This window comes from Antechinus flavipes, chromosome X, assembly GCF_016432865.1.
Source record: "Antechinus flavipes isolate AdamAnt ecotype Samford, QLD, Australia chromosome X, AdamAnt_v2, whole genome shotgun sequence".
In the NCBI taxonomy this organism is placed as follows: domain Eukaryota; kingdom Metazoa; phylum Chordata; class Mammalia; order Dasyuromorphia; family Dasyuridae; genus Antechinus; species Antechinus flavipes.
In genome coordinates, this window is record NC_067404.1 from 37,374,785 (window position 1) to 37,393,496 (window position 18,712).

At 40.7% G+C, this 18,712-nt stretch overlaps 1 protein-coding gene across 1 annotated transcript in view; it reads right to left on the reverse strand.

The window, feature by feature from the left end:
* F9 (coagulation factor IX) overlaps positions 1-9,237 on the reverse strand; it is a 42,818-nt gene extending 33,581 nt beyond the window's left edge. The window contains exons 1-3 of the mRNA XM_051968036.1: positions 9,156-9,237; positions 2,466-2,629; positions 1,525-1,549 (exon numbers count right to left, since the gene is read on the reverse strand). Coding sequence (XP_051823996.1) covers positions 1,525-1,549; positions 2,466-2,629; positions 9,156-9,222 — 256 coding nt within the window. The 5' untranslated portion in view covers positions 9,223-9,237. The remainder of the gene's footprint in view (positions 1-1,524; positions 1,550-2,465; positions 2,630-9,155) is intronic.
* Positions 9,238-18,712: the final 9,475 nt, after the last annotated feature.

Below are 18,712 nucleotides of genomic sequence, written 5' to 3' on the forward strand. Positions count from 1 at the left end.
TCCATGAAGTGGTGATGTGCCTGAAGAAAAGAGACCTTAAGTATCAAGTTCCAAGATCTACAGTTCTAGGTTTGGGCCTAAGGCAGGACTGAGGCCAGAGTTCTGGGACTTGGAGGCTTTGCATTTGAGTGAAGGCCTTGGCTTCCCTTGGTAATAGTAAAAGAAAAGGGAAAGACTATACCTATAGAAGAGTAATAGCAATAGTAATAATAGCCGCTGAAATGCAAAGCACTGTCTAACTTAAACTTTTGGTGCTATAATTTTCCATTTTCCATTTTCCAGCTGAATTTGTGGCTGTTTAAGTGATTTGCTCAGGTCATACAGCTAATAAGCATCAGAGGCAACTTTTGAACTCAGATCCTGACAACTCCTAAGTCTAACTTCTTACTCTTGACTCCACCAAGCCGCTGTGCCAGTCATATACAGAGTTTAACTTGCTCCTCCAATGAAAACTTCCAACCATTCAGAATCGAGACCTCCCATTCTTCTGTAGGTGCTCTTCCATCCAGTGATGCTGGCCTCCTTTCCATTCTATGTCTCAGCTCTAGGCATTTTCTTTGGCTGCTTCCCCTATCTGGAATGCCCTCTCTTTTCAACTCAGACTGGTGGTTTCCTTTAAGCCCCAGCTAAAGCCCTACCTTCTAGAGCCTTCCCTGTATTGAGTATTTTCTGTTTATTAACCTAATAGAGCTAAATAGAATAAATATAAATAATATTGTAATCATTATTTATCCTTATTATATTATTCTTTAGCTCTTTGTTTCTCCCATTAGATTGTGAGATCCTGGAAGGTGAGGATGGCCTTTTGCCTTTGTATCTTCAGGACTAAGGACGGTGCCTGGCACACAGTTGAGTTCTTGTTTAGTCATTTTTCAATTGTGTCCTACTCTTTGTGACCTCCTTTAGGGTTTTCTTGGAAAAGATACTGGAGGGGTTTGCCAATGCCATCTCCAGATCATTTGACAGATGAGAAAACTGAGGCAAACTGGATAAAGTGATTTGCCCAGGGTCCCCAGCTGGATTTGAACTCAGGTCTTCTTGATTCCAGGCTTGGAGCTCTATCTGCTGAGGCTCTAGATGCCCACATAGAAGGCATTTAATAAAAAACTTATTGATGGATTGCAGTATTGACCAATGAGACAAGGGATTAGAACAACTAGTTTGTGATTTCCATCTCCTCCTCTGTCCCTTGCTTGTTAGCTAGTGCCTATGAGAGGAAGTGGCAAGGCTAGAGTTAAAAAAAATGGAACTTGAAGCTTAAAAGTGCTGGGTGTCTAGCTCCCTCACTTTATAGCTGTGTGACCCCACCTCTCATCTGTAAAAGCTGAGGATTATGTACACTGATCTTGCCAGATGCCTCTACCCCAGTTCTCAGAAAACCTCCAATGGAAATAAGACCTCCCAGAAGGGTTTCAACCTCAAAAACTGGGTCAGAGCATGAATGAGGCTGATGGGTCGGCATCCCTTTTGACAGCATTTATATATGTCTCATCTGTTTTACAGTGAGAGGAAATCAATACTTACCCACATACTGCTTCCAAAATTCAGTCTATGAAGAAAAGAGAAAGTAATAGAAGAAAATAAATGATGATGTCATTTATCTCTTTATATATTTAAAACGACTTTCGTTGATACTTTTGGTTTTTAAATTGCATTCATTTTGGGATATATTGCTCAAATGCAATGGATGCCTCTCTTGTGATAAAGAAAATCACTTGAACAAAATGATTCCTGATATGGTGATCATGTCTGATGATGTATCTAATCCTAACCTCTGGACTGAAGGTGAGGAAGATAAGCTGGAGCCCAATTATGTCAGATCTTGAAAACAAATTCTTAAAATTTATACCCTGGAAATCATCAAACACTCTAAATCTGGGCTTGATTTGTTCTTTTGTTGATTTTTTAAGTTCAAAAAAATGATGGAGAAAATATTTCTAATGAGGTTAAATGTAAAAGTATGCCGAGCATATTTTTTCCCCTAGAAATCTGGTTGTTAAACACTTGCTAGCATACCCTTGGCAAAGTAGATATCATTGTCTGTTCTTTGAGATCATGAATGGTGAATTTTGAAAAAATGCTTTAAAATCTGTTGCATTCAAAATCTGCCATATTCCATCATCTACATTGTCCAGGAAATTGTTAAACTGTTACTTTATCTCTCACTTGTACAGATTTGTGCTTTCATCAATGGGGTGCTCCTTTCTCCAACATAGATTTGGAACCCCTTCTGTTATCTTGTTCTTGTGAGTTATCGTGGTCCTACTCTTCCCCTCCAATCCTTCATTTGTGGCCAACTATACAGCGAGGAAACTCTTTCTCCATTAGACTGCTTCTTCTGAAGCCTACTAAAGCCCACTTTGCTGAGATCCATCAGGGCTGGAGTTCTACTGGCAGAGCCTTTGAGAACTTTGAAACAACTGCATACCATAACAAAGAATGGGAAGAGAATGGGAAATACTTACTGTCTTTTCTGTGTTTTCAAAAACTTCTCGAGCCTCTTCAAAACTACATTTTTCTTCATTGCATTCTCTTTCAAGGTTTCCTCGAACAAATTCTTCCAGTTTACCTGAATTGTACCTTTTTGGCCGATTAAGAATCTTGGAGGCATTTTTATGGTCCAGAAAAACTGAAATAAAAGTCAATAAATGTATTATAGGCATAAGAGAATCGAGATCAGGAAAGAATAGCCCCAAGAAAAAGTCTGATTTTCAAACCAGATGAGCCTCAAGGCAATTTGCCACCAGGACCCAAAATGCTGGTCTTCCCATGGGAAACTTACAGAACCCATCTTTGGGAATTAAATTTTTTCTTTTAGCCAGGGCCTTTGGTACTAAAAACCACTACACTTCCTTTTTTGGTCTGATGTTCAAAAGAAATCATTAAATTAGAATTCATCAGATCCTTGCTAATCATCTTGAGGCAATCCAGCATGTTGCTGCAGTCAGCCAATGTGCCAACATTGAGGATGCAAAGAAAGACAAAAGGTGATATTTTGCTCAAGGATCTTATCATCTAATGGGGAGGGAGATGATGGGCAAACAACTCTGTACGTAGAGGCTATATATAGCAAAAATAGGAAACATTCAACAGAGGGAAGGCATTAGAATTAAAAGGGGTTGGGAAAGGATTTTAGCTGAGACTTGAAGGAAGCCAGAAGCCGGAGATGAGGAGAAAGAGTGGTCTAGGTCTGTCTAGTGAAAATCCCAAGTCTAAAGATGGAGTATATTATTTGAGCATTAGCAAGGAGGTTATTGTCATTGGACCGAAGTGTATGGGCGGGGGGTCAAGAGTATCAGAAGTCTGGAAAGGTAAGGGGAGGTTAGATTGCACAGAATTTTGGATGACAAATTTTTTAGATTTCATCTTGGAGGTCATAGGGAGCCTCTGGAATTTGAGAAGGGGGAGGAATATGGTCAGACCTGGAAGTAAGGAAGATCACTGTGTCCTTTCAGAAAGCAGTGGCCCAAAGATTTTGGCTACACATTCCTGAAAGGACAGGTGCTTGGTGGAGTTTTAGCTGCAGATTAGCCCCTTGTCACTCTTGTCAGTGCCTTTAGGGGGAGAAGGTTCCCTGCATCCAGATACCCTGGGCACTCCTCCAGGCTTCAGGAACTATTTATATTTTGATGACTTTGGAGGACTGAAGTCCTTTTAATCTTAGTTAAGGAACTGAGATTTGGATAGATGTGGAAACACCAAGGCCTGGAGATTTCTTGGCTGTGGGTACTGCAGCCCCACACTGTCTTCTTCTTAGTAAATGGAATGCATGAGTTGCTAAGGCTGAAGCCATTCATTATCTACCACTCGGTCCTCTGGGGATGAGCCTCAGTAAAGGCAGATTGGGCCTCTTCCCAATTCATACTCCATGCAGCTATCCAATTGATCTTTCACTAACACAGGTTTGGCCATTCCACTTCCACACCAAATATCAATAGCTTCCTTTTGCTGCTAGGATAAAATACAAATTCCTCTGGTTGGTGTTGAAAGCTCTTCACAATCTGGCTCCAGTCCATCTTCCCAGAACCTTACTCCAGAATCTTATTCTTGTTCATGTTATGTATGTTCTAGCCTTGATGGATTATTTGTTGTTACTCAAGTCCATTTCATCCACCACCTCCCTGCTTTTGCACCTATCCCTTGCCTGAAATGATCCCCCTTTTCATCTCTACCTCTTGGAATCTTTTCTCTCACAAACACTTCTTTTATTTTGCATTGTTGTATAATGACTTATTGTGGATGTCTTGATTTCTTCCTAGGAGAATGTAAACTTCTCATTTTTTTCTTTTAAAGATTTTATTTACTTGTGTCAGTCTACCTAAACTATTATGAACTTTACTTCTTTTTTCATTTAATAGTATTTTTTTCCAACCACATGTAGATAGTTTTCAACATTCATTTTGGTAAGGTTTTGAATTCCAATTTTTTTCTTCCTCCTCTCTTTCCTCCCCCTCCCCAAGACAGCAAGCAATCTCATATAGAGTATACATTAGAATGATTTTAAACATATTTCCATATTAGTCATGCTGTGAAAGAAAAATTAGAACAAATGGGAAAAACCATTAGAAAGAAAAAAAAAGTTAAAATAGTATGCTTCAATCCATATTAAGTCTTCTTAGTTTTTTCTCTGTATTGGATGACATTTTCCATCCCAAATCTATTGGAATTGTCTTGGATCGTTGCATTGCCGAGAAGAGCTAAGTCTATCATAAGTGATCGTCCCATAATCTTGCTGTTACTGTGTGCGATGTTCTCCTGGTTCTGTTTATTTCACTCAGCATCAGTTCGTGTCCATCTTCCCAGGTTTTTTCTGAAATCTGCCTGCTCATCATTTCTTATAGAACAATAGACTTCCTTTACATTCAAATACTACAACTTACTGAGCCATTCCTCAATTGATGGGCATCCACTTAATTTCCAATTCCTTGACACTACAAAAAAGAGCTACTACAACCATTTGTGTTTGTTCTTTTCCCTCTTTTATAATCTATCTCTTTGGGCATACAGACCCAGTAATGGAACTCCTGGATCAAAGAGTATGCAGTTTTATAGTCCTTTGGGCATAGCTCCAAATTGATCTCTAGAATGGCTGGATCAGTTCACAACTCTACTAAATGTGCATCAATGTTCCACTTTTCCTATATCCTCTCCCACATTTATCATCTTTTCCTATCATCTTAGCAAATGTAATAGGTATGAGGTAGTATCTCAGAGTTACTTTAATTTGCATTTCTCTAATCAAAAGAGATTTGGAGCATTTTTTCATATGACTATAGATGGCTTTACTATCTTCATCTGAAAAAAGTATTGATATTTTTGATGGTTTGTCAATTGGGGAATGACTTGTATTCTTATAAATTTGACTTAGTTCTTGATATGTTTTAGAGATGAGACTTTTATCAGAAACACTGGCTATAAAAATTATTTCCTAGCTTTCTGCTTCCTTTCTAATGTTACCTTAATTGTTTTTGTGCAAAAACCATTGAATTTAATGTAATCACAGTTGTCCATTTTGGATTTCATAATGTTTTCTATTTCTTGTTTGGTCAGAAATTCCTGACAGATGAACTAAACCTTGCTCTCCTAAATTGCTTATAATATTACCCTTTCTGCCTAAATCATGAACCCATTTTAACCTTATCTTGGTGTGAGATGTTTCATAGTTTCTGCCATACTATTTTCAGTTTTCTTAGAAATTTTTGTCAGCGAGTTCTTATCTCAGAATCTGAAGTCTTTGAGTGAGATTTTCCTTTTTTCTTTGTCCCCCAGTATCTTTCAATATGACTGGTAAATATTAACTGCTTAATAAATGCTTGTTAAATTGGTTTTTTCTCAGATGAAAGACACATAGTCCACTGGCATCTGTGGGATCATACTAGAATCATTTTCAGGTTGGCACACACGCAAACAGAGCTTATTCTCTGCTTTGAGAAGCCAGCCCCTCTCTCTGACACATCCCAGTGAAGCAGCAGAGAAGGATGGTACTTGGGGGGATATGGGTACTTTACGATATATATAAAATAAAATTAATTTCTGGAATTTTCAAAGATGCCTTAAAGTAAGACCCTAGTTCTTCCCCAAAATAAAGGATCTGAAAAGGCTAGAAGTTCATCAGGTAAACTTTCCAAGGGAGTTTGGGTTGGAAACCCCATGGTCATCTCACACTGAATCTGACTAAAATGTGACTCATTTCCCTCTTTAAGCATGTTATCTGTTAAAGGTACCACTTCTTTCCTGTCATTATCCTCAAGTCTTGGTTCTCTCCCATCGATTTTCAATTAGTTGCAAAATTTTGTCAGTTCTATCTTCGCAACATCTTTCTGATTGATTCATCTTCTTCTATCCACTTAGATGGTTCTCTTCACATCTCACCCAGAGTAATGCATTAGCCTTCCTTGTGGGCTTCCATTTTCACCCTTTCCTTTTGTCAATCCATCTTCCACATAACTACCAAAATCATCTTTATAAGACACAGGTCTGAATATGTTGCTCCCCTGCTCAAACATCTTTGGTGGCTCCCTCCTTTCTCTAGGGTAAAATACAAACGCCTCAGCAAAACACTTAAAACCCTCCATGGAGACTCCAGTCTCTTGTTCCAAGCCTCTCATTTTTTCTTTTCTTGAATTCTATGTTCCAGCCTCACTTGCTAACAAGAGTAAGCCACAGAGTTGGCATTTTATCTTCATCTACAAAGTAAACCCCACAACCTATTAAGGAAAAGCACACATAAAAACAAAAGATATACATAGAATAAAAAAAGAGGCTAAAAAAAATGAGCATGCGTTATGAAAATCTATCCCCAACTTTCATATCTTGGCAATGGCTAGTAGCCAATAAGCCTGGAAGGCATTTATTCCTTGTCTCTTTTTAGAATCTCTAAGTTCCTTTAGTCCTCCACTCAGTTGTCCTCTCCTACAGGAAGCCTTCCTTCTTGTTAGTACTCTTTCTCTTCTCAAACTCTTCTGCACTTACTAAGCAACTCCAAGTCCTTAACCCTTTCTACCAAGTCCTTGAATAATATAGCCTCCATTCTCCAGCTTATAGCCTTAGTCACCTTCCCCTGGATATTCACCAGCTTGTCAATATCCTGGTGAAAATATGCTTCATAGATGGACTTCAGAAAAACCTGGGAAGACTTAGGGGAACTGATGCTTAGTGAAATGAGCAGAATCAGGAAAACATTATATACAGGAGTAACAGAAAGATTATGTGACGATCAACGGTGATGGACTTGGCTCTTCTCAGCAAAAAAAGTGATCCAAGACAATTCCAAAAGGCTCGTGATGAAAAATGCCATTCACATTCAGAGAAAGAACTATGAAGTCTGAATGCAGATGAAAGTAGGAGATTTTAATTTTTTATCATTACTTTTTTTCTCATGTTTTTCCCCTTTTATTCTGATTCTTCCTCCACATCATAACTAGTATAGAAATATGTTTAATGTGTATAGACTATATCAGGTTGCTTGCTGGCTTAAGGAGGAGGGAAGGAAGAAAAATTTGGAACTCAAAATCTTACAAAAATGGGTGTTGAAAACTATCTTTCCATGTGAATGGAAAAAATAAAATATTATTAAATGCAACCCCCCCCCAAATATGGTCCAATTCCTAAGCAAGTTCTTAGTCTTGCTTCCCTCCCCTAGAGATATGTATTGAATACAAAAACTCCTAAAATCTCAACTCCAAGAGCTTAGAAACAGATGAAAGTCCTTCCTTTTGAGCTGTGACAGTGGCTATAGGGTTTGCTGAGAAATCTCAGTGTTCTAATGAAAAGTTAAATGGCAGCACTGCAACCTGCAAACTTGAAGTGGGAAAAGATTCTTAAAATAGTAATAGGCAATTAGACCTTGCGGAGCTGTTTACCTTTCAAGTACCTTGGATAACTTTGAAAGGTGGAGAAGTTTGTAAACACTAGACAGCAAGTTGGCATGGTGACTCTCATTTCACCCGGTTGTTTGGAAAGGAAGGTGTAGGAAAAGTACCAAGGTCTAGTAGTAGATGACTTACTGGCTTGGAGTCAGGAAAAACTGGGTTTCAGTCTCATTTGTTAGACAAATTGAGGGGACTTGAGTAAGTCTTTTTACCTCTGACCCTTGGTTTCCTCATCTGTAAGGTTCAATTCAATTCAACAAACATTTGCCAAACTACTTTTGGTGTACCAGGGGCTTCGTTGGCACTGGGGATGCAAAGACAAAACCAGTGGTCAGAGGCTTAAAGGTGGGAGCTTAACGTTTATTCAGATAAGAATGCAAAGTAAGTGCATAGTAGGGGGAATTGGAGTAGGAAATGGCAAACCACTCCAATATCTTTGAAAGAAGAAGCAAACTTCAAATGTAGTCATAAAGAGTCAGACAAGAATGAAAAATGACCCAACAACAAAACAACCTTTTTTGATTTAAGCGATGATGGATAATTCATTGTATTGTAAAACTCCTTGAATGTGGGAACTGTATTTTGCCTTTTTTTTGTATTTGAACAGTGCCTGGCACATAGTAGGTGATTAATACTCATTCACTGAATTGCATTGTTGAAAGTAAAGGGCGTCTTATTTCCAAGGCCCAAGCCTGACTCCAAAAGGGAGTCTGCATGGGCCTAGTGGAAAGAATAGTAGATCTAAAACCTGGACTCCAAAGGCAAATTTCAGAATCCTGGAATGTTTGAACTAGGAGTAGGCTTAGAGATCACTTACTCTAACCCCCTTATTTGACAAAGAGGGAAATTGAGACTCAGAGAGGGAATAAGGAGTTAGCTAAGACCATACAAGAAGGCAGGACTTGACCCCATGAATTCTGACTCCCAATCATCTAGCACTCTTGTTATGCCCTGATCTCCCCTTCCCCAGGCCTCAGTTTCTACTTCTGTCACTTAAGAAAATTTGGCTAGATGATTTTAAAGATCTCCTGTAGCCTAAGCAATTCACAATACATGTTACAGCTAAGAAAACCATGAAATGTTCTGGATGATCATAACTGATATAAATGAATGAATAACAGAGCCCTGACAGCAGAAGAAGCCAGAACCTCCCAAAGTCACATACACCCTTGCTATATTTTTTTTATCTCATTGGCTGATACCGACATCCTGACCAAATAGAACGAAGTCCCCCTAGCCATTCATTTATACCTATGGTTAAAAGAAATTGAACAAGACACTAACCTGTGCCTTCAGCACCAAAAAGATATCCTGAACAGCAAATAATCAGGAGCAGCGGTAAGTCAGTCATGTTCAGACAGCAGCACACGACTTTTGCTTGTCGATTGTGCAAGTAGGGAAGCTGAAAGATGATGGTTCCAAAGTGCAGATGAAGATTTATTTGCTTCTGGTAAATAGTTAAAAAGGCTGGATCCTGGTATTTGGCCCCCAGCCTGTGAAGACAGAGGGGGAAGGATGGCCAGTAGCCATCTTAGATTTACTGGGTTTGCTGCTATTCTCCAGGGAACAGCAAGGGAAGGTAGAGATTGTAGAGCTGAGAGGGGAGCCTCCACATCTCTACAGTTTTCCCCTCTGATGTCTCCTACAGCCTGATGCCAACTCCTAGCATAATCATTGGGCCAGACGTATGATCTGGGGTATTCTGGAAGCCACATTGCAGTGCCCAGGTTCACCATTAGCCTCCCATTATTTGTGCTCAGAATCATCCTCTATTTGGAAGGGCTCCCATGCTTAACATCATTTTTTCTGTGCTGAGTATTTCCCTATCCATTACTTCCCTGGGTCTCAACACTCTCTTGTGAGGTGAGTTAGGCTGTCCGCACCTTATTTGGTGTAATCTCCTCTCTTTCCTTAAGGTTGAACAGAAGGCCAGAAACAGCAAAGGACAGAGCCAGGTTTCTGGGCTCCCACGCAAGTGCTATTCTACTCCAATCCAAAGCCTCCCAGAAAGAGATGACTATCCCCATCTGACAGGTGAGGAAATTGAGGCTCAGAGAATTTGAAGTTGCCTGGGGTCAAATACGTGGTAGATGCCACTCTGATGGGGCAGTGTGATAAAAGCCTCCATTCCACTCTTCCTTCTCCACTCTCCCCCCTCAACCATTTTCTTTATAATCCACCACATGACCTTGGAAAAATCCCTTCTAGTTTTAAATGATGTGAAAAAGGGTGGATTTGGAGTCTAAGGACCTGGGTTCAGATCTCACCTCAAGTCTGTGGGCCTAGAATTACTAGGTGCTTTAGTGGGTCAGTGGTCTCCTCATTGAGGGGACACAGCTTCTACTGATTCCAGTCCCCCAGACTACTGTGACAGAACTGAGATGTGCAGTCAGCTCCTGTGGCCAGATCCAAGGCTCCCTCTATGGCAGCCACGCTCAGGGGGATGAGAGGGGAAATGCCTGGCTTGTGGCTGGCAGAGGCCCCATCGCTAGGTGGGTGGGCAAACCTCCCTGTTAGTCCATAGCTGTATTTACTCACTGTTTAAGGCTGGGCCAGCTGAGCTGTTTTTCAAGGGCACCGAGAAATACCCAATGTTCTCCTGCCTCTAAGTCAAGCAGGAGAGTTTGCTGCTAAAGGCCAATGTACCTAAAGAGCTGGAAAAGTCCAGAGAAGTTGCCAAAACAAACAGCACAGAGAAGATACAAACCGAGTTTGTTAAATAGCACTTTGAAACTGACAGAATGTTTTTTGGCTTCCTTTGGAGGATTGACTACTCTGTCTGCCCCCCATGCAGATCAAGTTGCCAGAAGTTATTAAACCACTCCCATGTGCCAGGCATGGCGGTATGTACTGGGAATACAAAATTAAAACAATTCTTGCCCTTAGGGATCTTGTCCATCCAGGGGAGAGAGTATGTATGTATATACACAGGTGTGGATGCATCTCTCTCCAAACACATACGTGGCATAGTGGATAGGGTGCCAGCCCTGGAGTCAGTCAGTCTCTCCCTAAATTCAAATTTAGTCCTTTGAAAAGTCTCCTGGTCCTGTTCATTTCACTCAGCATCAGTTCATGTAAGTCTCTCCAGGCCTTTCTGAAATCCTCCTGCTGGTCATTTCTTACCAAACAATAATATTCCATAATATTCTTATGCCACAATTTATTCAGCCATTCTCCAATGGATGGGCATCCACTCAGTTTCCAGTTTCTGGCCACTACAAAGAGGGCTGGCACAAACATTATTTGTGCCAGTCATTTTGAAAAAAAACTTTCCAGATATTAATAGTAAGGGCTAGCAGTTATAATCTCTATTATGTTCCCGTCATTGATCCAAGCATTATACACAATTTAGTCATCATAGCTACCGTTTTATAGCACCTACTATGTGTCACTCGCCATGTGAAAAACATTATATTAGTAGTAGCTAGTATTTCCATGTTGCCAAATATGTGCCTGTCACAGTTCTAAGCTCTTTCCATAGGTCAATAAGAGCTGACATTTGCAAACTGCCTGCTTTGTGAAAGTCACCATCCTAAAAGCTGCATATTTATTAATAATAATAAGTAGCATTTATTATACCTACTGTGTGCTAGTCATTGTAGAAAGGAACTCACCAAAATTCCTAAAAAGAGTCTGCAGTTACACCACTTGCATATGTGAAGGTCATTGTACAAGACACTATACTTTTACTGATCATGGCTGGGACTTGTGGCACCTACCATGTGCCAACCATTATTCTAGGCAATGTCCATATATTAATAGTAATCCTCTGTATTCCTGACACCTACTATGTGCCAGTCATTTCGCAAAATCTTTTCCAGATTTGAATCATGAGAGTTAACCTCTACAGCCCCTATTATGTTCCAGTCACCGATCCAAGCAATATACACAAATTAACATTCGTAGCTACCACTTTCCGCCACCTACTAAGTGTCACTCACCATGGGAAACACTGTCTATATTAGTAATGACTAGTATTTACACACTGCCAAGTATGTGCCTGTCATACTTCTAAGCAATTTCCGTAGGTAAATAAGAGCTGGCATTTACATACTGCCCACTGTGTGAAAGTCACAGTACTAAGGGCTGTATGTTGATTAATAGGAATAAGCAGCATTGATGGTCCCTATTATGGACCAGTCCGTGTAGAATGGAATTCACAGAAAGTCACCAAACGTGTTAGCATTTCTGCACCTACTATAGGCCCGCCGCTTTCCACTGATTGATCATAACTGGGATTGATGGCATCTACTATGTGCCAGTCATCGTCCTGCTCAATGTACTTTTATTCATAGGAACAGTTTCCAATTATCCCACATACTATGGGCCATTCATTTTATGAAATCTTTCCAGATATTAAGAATAATAGCTAGCATATAGCCCGTACCACGTTCCAGTTCCTCTTGCAAGTAATATACAGAAAGGACTACGCATACCTAGCAATTGATACCACCTACTGTGTGCCAGTAGCCATGGGAAAGCTCTGTCTCCATTGCAACAGCAAGTAGTTGCACACGGCCCAATAGGGGTTTTCACTCTTGGAAGCACTTTCCCTAGACAAATAAGAGCTAACCCTGACATCCTGCTGTTGTGGTCGGGGATTCTCCTTGCTGATCTCTTGCTTTGAGGGGGATGATGATGATGCAAGGAGACTGAGGGGCAGTTGCTGTTCTCTGCTGTCTCCACAGAGCAGCAGTTGCAATCTGCCTGCCCTCTCCGACCTCCCGACCCCGGGGGCAGTTGCCCTTCTCTCCCCTCTCCACAAGGTGGCAGGTGTGGTCTCTCTGCCCTCTCCGACCTCCCGACCCCGGGGGCAGTTGCCCATCTCCTACCTCTCCACAGAGCCGCAGCTGTGTTCAATCACCTCCCCCCATGGGGAAGCAGCTCCACTTCTCTGACCTCTTCCCAGAGAGTCCCTTTGGTTCCCTTAGCTCCCCACCGAGAGGCCTTTGCGTTCTCTCGCCTCTCTCCTCTTCTCTCTGCCTCCACGGGATTCCCTTCCCAGGCCACAAGCCCCACGGCCTCAGGAAAGGCTGCCCCACAGCCCCCTCAAGGCTCACACGAGCCCACAGCTGCTGAGCCTCTCCGGGAATTGACCTGCCCTTTCAGCTAGGTTCAGAGCTAGGGCCCAGAACATTCAGAGCCTTTTTGTTTTTCCAGGCACTCTTCCAATCATTGTACACAACTGACTCCTCACACCTAGCACTCTAGTCTCCCTACTGTGTGCCAGTAACCCCATGAAACACGATCCATAGATTCCCAGATCTAGTCTTTCTCTACTGCCCCATTTGTGCCTGTCACTCTTCTCAAGACTTTCCTTAGACCCTGATCAGTCAATGGAATTCACAGAAAGTCATCAAATGTGTTAGCATTTCTGCACCTACTGTAGGCCCGTCACTGGGTAAAGCACTTTGCATTGATTGATCATAACTGGGATTGATGGCACCTACTATGTGCCAGTCATCGTCCTGCTCAATGTACTTTTATTCATAGGAACAGTTTCCAATTATCCCACATACTATGGGCCATTCATTTTACTAAATCTTTCCAGATATTAAGAATAATAGCTAGCATATAGCCCGTACCACGTTCCAGTTCCTCTTGCAAGTAATATACAGAAAGGACTACGCATACCTAGCAATTGATACCACCTACTGTGTGCCAGTAGCCATGTGAATCACTCTCTCTCTATTCCAAAAGCTTGTATTTACATATTGCAAAATAAGTGCTTTCACTATTTTAAGCACTTTCCATAGATAAATAATAATAGGTAACTTTGACATCCTGCTGTTGTGGTCTGGGAGCCTCCTGCCAGTGACTGCTGGAGGTGAAACTCGGGCCTATAGAATGGATCTCTTGATTTTACAGGATGATGATGATGCAAGGAGACTGAGAGGCAGTTGCTGTTCTCTGACCTCTCCACAGAGCAGCACTTGCCGTCTCTCTTCTCTCCGACCTCCCCACCAGGGGACAATTGCCTTTCTCTCACCTCTCCAAGGACAGGGCCGCCACAAACCTTTTGGCACATACAGGTCCCTTTCCCTTCTTTATGATCTCTTTTTGACATAAGCCCAGTAGAAACACTGCTGGATCAAAGGGTATGCACAGTTTGATAACTTTTTGAGCCTAGTTCCAAATCGCTCTCCAGAATGGCTGGATGTGTTCACAATTCCACCAACAATGTGTCAGTGTCTCAGTTTTCCCACATCCCCTCCAACATTCCACATTATCTTTCCCTGTCACTCTAGCCAATCTGACAGGTGTGTAGTGATATCTCAGAGTTGTCTTAATTTGTATTTCTCTGATTAATAATGACTTGGAGCATCTTTTCATATGGCTAGAAATAGTTTCAATTTCTTCATCTGAGAATTGTCTGTTCATATCCTTTGACCATTTATCAATTGGAGAATGGCTTGATTTCTTAGAAATTGGAGTCAATTTTCTATATATTTTGGAAATGAGGCCTTTATCAGAACCTTTGACTGTAAAAATGTTTTCCCAGTTTATTGATTCCCTTCTGATCTTGTCTGCATTATTTTTATTTGTACAACAACTTTTCAATTTGATATAATCAAAATTTTCTATTTTGTGATCAATAATGATCTCTAGTTCTTCTTTGGTCATAAATTCCTTCCTCTTCCACAGGTCTGAGAGGTAAACTATCCTATGCTCTTTCAATTTATTTATAATCTCATTCTTTATGGATAGGTCATGAACCCATTTTGACTTTAACTTGGTGTACTGTATTAATTGTGGGTCAATGCCTAGTTTCTGCCATACTAATTTCCAATTTTCCCAGAAGTTTTTGTGAAACAGTGAGTTCTTATCCAAACAGCTGGGGTCTTTGGGTTTGTCAAAGATTAGATTATTAAAGTTATTTATGATTTTGTCCTTTGAACCTAACCTATTCCACTGATCAACTAGTCTATTTCTTAGCCAATACCAAATGGTTTTGGTAACTGCTGCTTTATAATATAATTTTAGGTCTGGTACAGCTAGGCCACCTTCATTTGATTTTTTCATTAATTCTCTTGAAATTCTTGACCTTTTGTTTTTCTATATGAACTTTGTTGTTATTTTTTCTAGGTTATTAAAATAGTTTTTTGGGAGTCTGATTGGTATAGTGCTAAATAAATAAATTAGTTTAGGGAGTATTGTCATCTTTATTATATTTGCTCGCCCAATCCAAGATCATTTAATATTTTTCCAATTGGTTAGATCTGACTTTATTTGTGTGAAAAGAATTTTGTCGTTTTGCTCATATAGTTTCTGATTTTCCCTTGGCAGAGAGATTCCTAAATACTTTAAACTATCAGTAGTTACTTTCAATGGAATTTCTTTTTGTAACTCTAACTGTTGGGTTTTGTTAGTGATTATGTGGGTTTATTTTGTATCCTGCAACTTTGCTAAAGGTGTGGATTATTAGAAGTAGTGTTAATGAGAACTCCTTAGTGCTGTATATGGTCGCAGCAAAGTATAATAGAAATAACACCGACTAGAAGATTCTAGTCCTGTCTATGTCACCCTAGTCAAGTTATTTCCTCATCAACAAAATTAAAAAAAAACAACATGAACTATCTCTCATCATATTTAGTGCTGGCAGGGGGCTTTGGAGTCCATCTAATATAACTCCTTCATTTTGCAAATCATAGTCATAGAATGCTATAGCCTGGCATATAATAAGGATGTAATAAAGGAACATTTCATTGAATTGAAATGAATTGAATGACACCAGAAAATGAAAAGAAGGCAGAGATACTCAGCTCTTCATGTCCATTTTCTCCTCTGAAGAGAACTGTCTTTGAACTGGAAGGAGAAATTAATAGTTTCGCCACTTTAAGGTTGGCAGAGTCATCAGAGGCCATTCAGTTCAACCACAGCCAATAGAAGGTCATCTATAGTCTACTTGAAGACCTCTAGTGAAAGAGAACCCATTGCCCTCCTGAGGTAGCCTGTCCTACTCTGTTGCAACCCTAATGGCTCAGAAATTTGTTCTTCCCACTGAGCATCAAGCCTAAATCTGCCTTTCTTCACCTTCCAATTATTCTGCCCTCTGGGTCAGATGGAATTAATCTATTCCTTCTTCCTCAGGAAAGCTCTTCAATTACTCGAAGAATGCTACAATGCCCTTCCCAAGTCATCGGAACCAAGAGTAGTGAATGAAAGCTACAGAATTAGGCGTGATATCCAGAGAGCTCCCACCATTACAGCTGTCCCAAATTGGAATGGGCTCATTTGAGAAGTGGTGAGTTCTCCATTGTCGAAGATGGTCACAGAAAGGTTGGGTGGATGTTTGTCTGAGATGTTACAGAGGGGATTCTTGCTCAGGGATAGAATGCATGCTTTCTAATAGATCTTTTGAATTGTGTGGTTTTTATGAACTCCCAAAATGTGGTGTTTTTCTTTTTTAATATATAATATGATGGTTCTCTCTAGGGGAGAGCAGGTTTCTACACAAACTGATGCTGAGTGAAACAAGCAGGGCCAGGAGATCATTATATACCTCAACAACAATACTATATGATGATCAGTTCTGATGGACCTGGCCATCTTCAGCAATGAGATGAACCAAATCAGTTCCAATGGAGCAGTAATGAACTGAACCAGCTACGCCCAGCGAAAGAACTCTGGGAGATGACTAAGAACCATTATATTGACTTCCCAATCCCTATATTTTTGCCTGCCTGCATTTTGGATTTCCTTCACAGGCTAATTGTACAATATTTCCTTGATCCTTCTTCATCTTCACTAAGAATAAAGATCGACGATTTTCCCCTAATCTGAATTCCTGACTCTGGCTGATTTTAAAATATGCGGTCATCACAACTACCGATACATATAACTTGTAAATAAAAAGCTATTTAAAAAAAAGAGTGGTGTTCTTGGTGAAATAATTTTCTTTGTTCTTAGTTCAACCTACTGAGGAAGTTACCCATGTGGAGCTGCCCCTCAAGAAACTTGTATTTTAGTGTTATTCCTTGCCAGCACAGAATTCACAGGTCAAGATGGAATTCCCTGCAGGAGGTAAGGTCTTTAAGATGTCCCTATTTATGGATGACATGTTATTGCTCACATAAGATTCCAGAACCTCACAGAGCCGTCTCAAAGAGATTTGTAACTGCTCGAATGAGTTTGGCCTGTCCATCCACGAAGGAAATTTTGAGTTAGGGGTCCATAGGCTTTGACAGACTGCCAAAAAAGACAAGAACTCTTATTCTAGAGTCTACCCAGCAATATTTATATACGGGACAGAAAGTTCAGAAGGCCAGTGACAGCAAAGTACCAAGATTACTGAAGTGATTCAATTAAAACATGTTTTACTGGTGTCGTGTGGCTTAGGGACATCCAACACCATCGCCACTGAGGAACTAAAGATGAGCATCATCTAGAGAGCGATGGAAATATACATGATAGATATGAGCAGGCCACAAGTTAGAACCAATACGGAGCTCCAAAGAACTAGGAGTAAAGGATGTCAGAAAGAGGGGATGGCCTGGCCACTTGGTAAGAGTGAGGGATGACAGGATAGCCAGAACTAACGATGCAGTCAGAGGTAAGTGGCGAAGCCCTCCAACCCATTGAGTAGGCCCTGGGTAGATATGGACAAGTGTTACCCAGGATGAGCAGATATGGGAAGACTATGATCCCAATTATTGGAGGGAACTCCTGAATTAAGGAGATCACAGATCCATCTGAACTGGAGGTAAGTACTTGTCAGAGTTTTTTACAACTAAACATAACTTGACTCTTGGCCTGGCAGGCCAATTCTGAGCCAGTGCTTGAGAAAAAGTATGGAGAGGGAGCTGATACCTGGGAGCAAGTATAGAGAAAATAATGCAGAGAAGTAGCAAAAGTATAATCAGTGGGAATCATCCATGCCCCCAAATGCTGGCTCTTTCCAGGTAAGCTTCCCAGGCTGCATTACTTCTAACTATCCTTTCCCTGTCTACTCACTCATTGGACAACTAATTATTTGGACATTTATAGTCTAAATCTGCCTCTCTGTAACTTCAGCCCATTGCTTCTGGTTCCAAAGAGTATTTCTTTCTCCCCTGTGGTCCCCTGGTACTCCAGAAATACCTTCATCCCTGTGGCCTTCCCCTCTGACTGATGAGTTCTTTTCTGGAATCTCCATTAGAGGAAGTATCCCCTGAATTGTTGCTCATCCCTCTGCTTTCAGCTCCCTTTTATATATATTATCTTCCTCCTTAGATTGTAAGCTCTTTGATGGCAGAAACTGTCTTGTCTAGTTCTGTGCCTGGCAAATAGTAGATGTCTAATAATTGTTTCTTGATCATCTGCTTGTATTCACAGACCCTTCCACAGTTCCCGGCACTTAGCAAAGGCTTAAAACATGGTATATGTTTCTTTTTTTTCTTTGGAGATGTTTACCCTGGTGAAGAGCAGACTGGAAAGGGGGTATGATAGCTGTCATCAAGCATTTTGAAAGCCTGACACATGGTAGAAAGATTATTTCTGCTTGACCCCAAAGAGAGGCAGATTCAGGCTTGCTACAGAAAAAACTTCTCAACCATGAGAGCTGTCCCAGTGAGGGGCCAGCTGCTTTGGGAAGTGGGAAGGCTTCAGGCAAGCACTCGCAAGATCTCCACTGGAAAGGGGATTTTTGCTTAGACACAAGTTAGACCATATGTCCTCTGAGGTCCCTTCTGACTCTCAGATTCGGTGATCCCGGGAAAGTTCCAAAGTATTCAGCACAGCATTATTGCTAAATCTTGTATCCTCCTCACAGCATAACAGTTAGGAACCCCCTTTGATGAAACAGCAATTCTAGCAGTATCAAAGTTCTTTGGGGCCTAACACTGGGAAAAATGCTTGTCTGC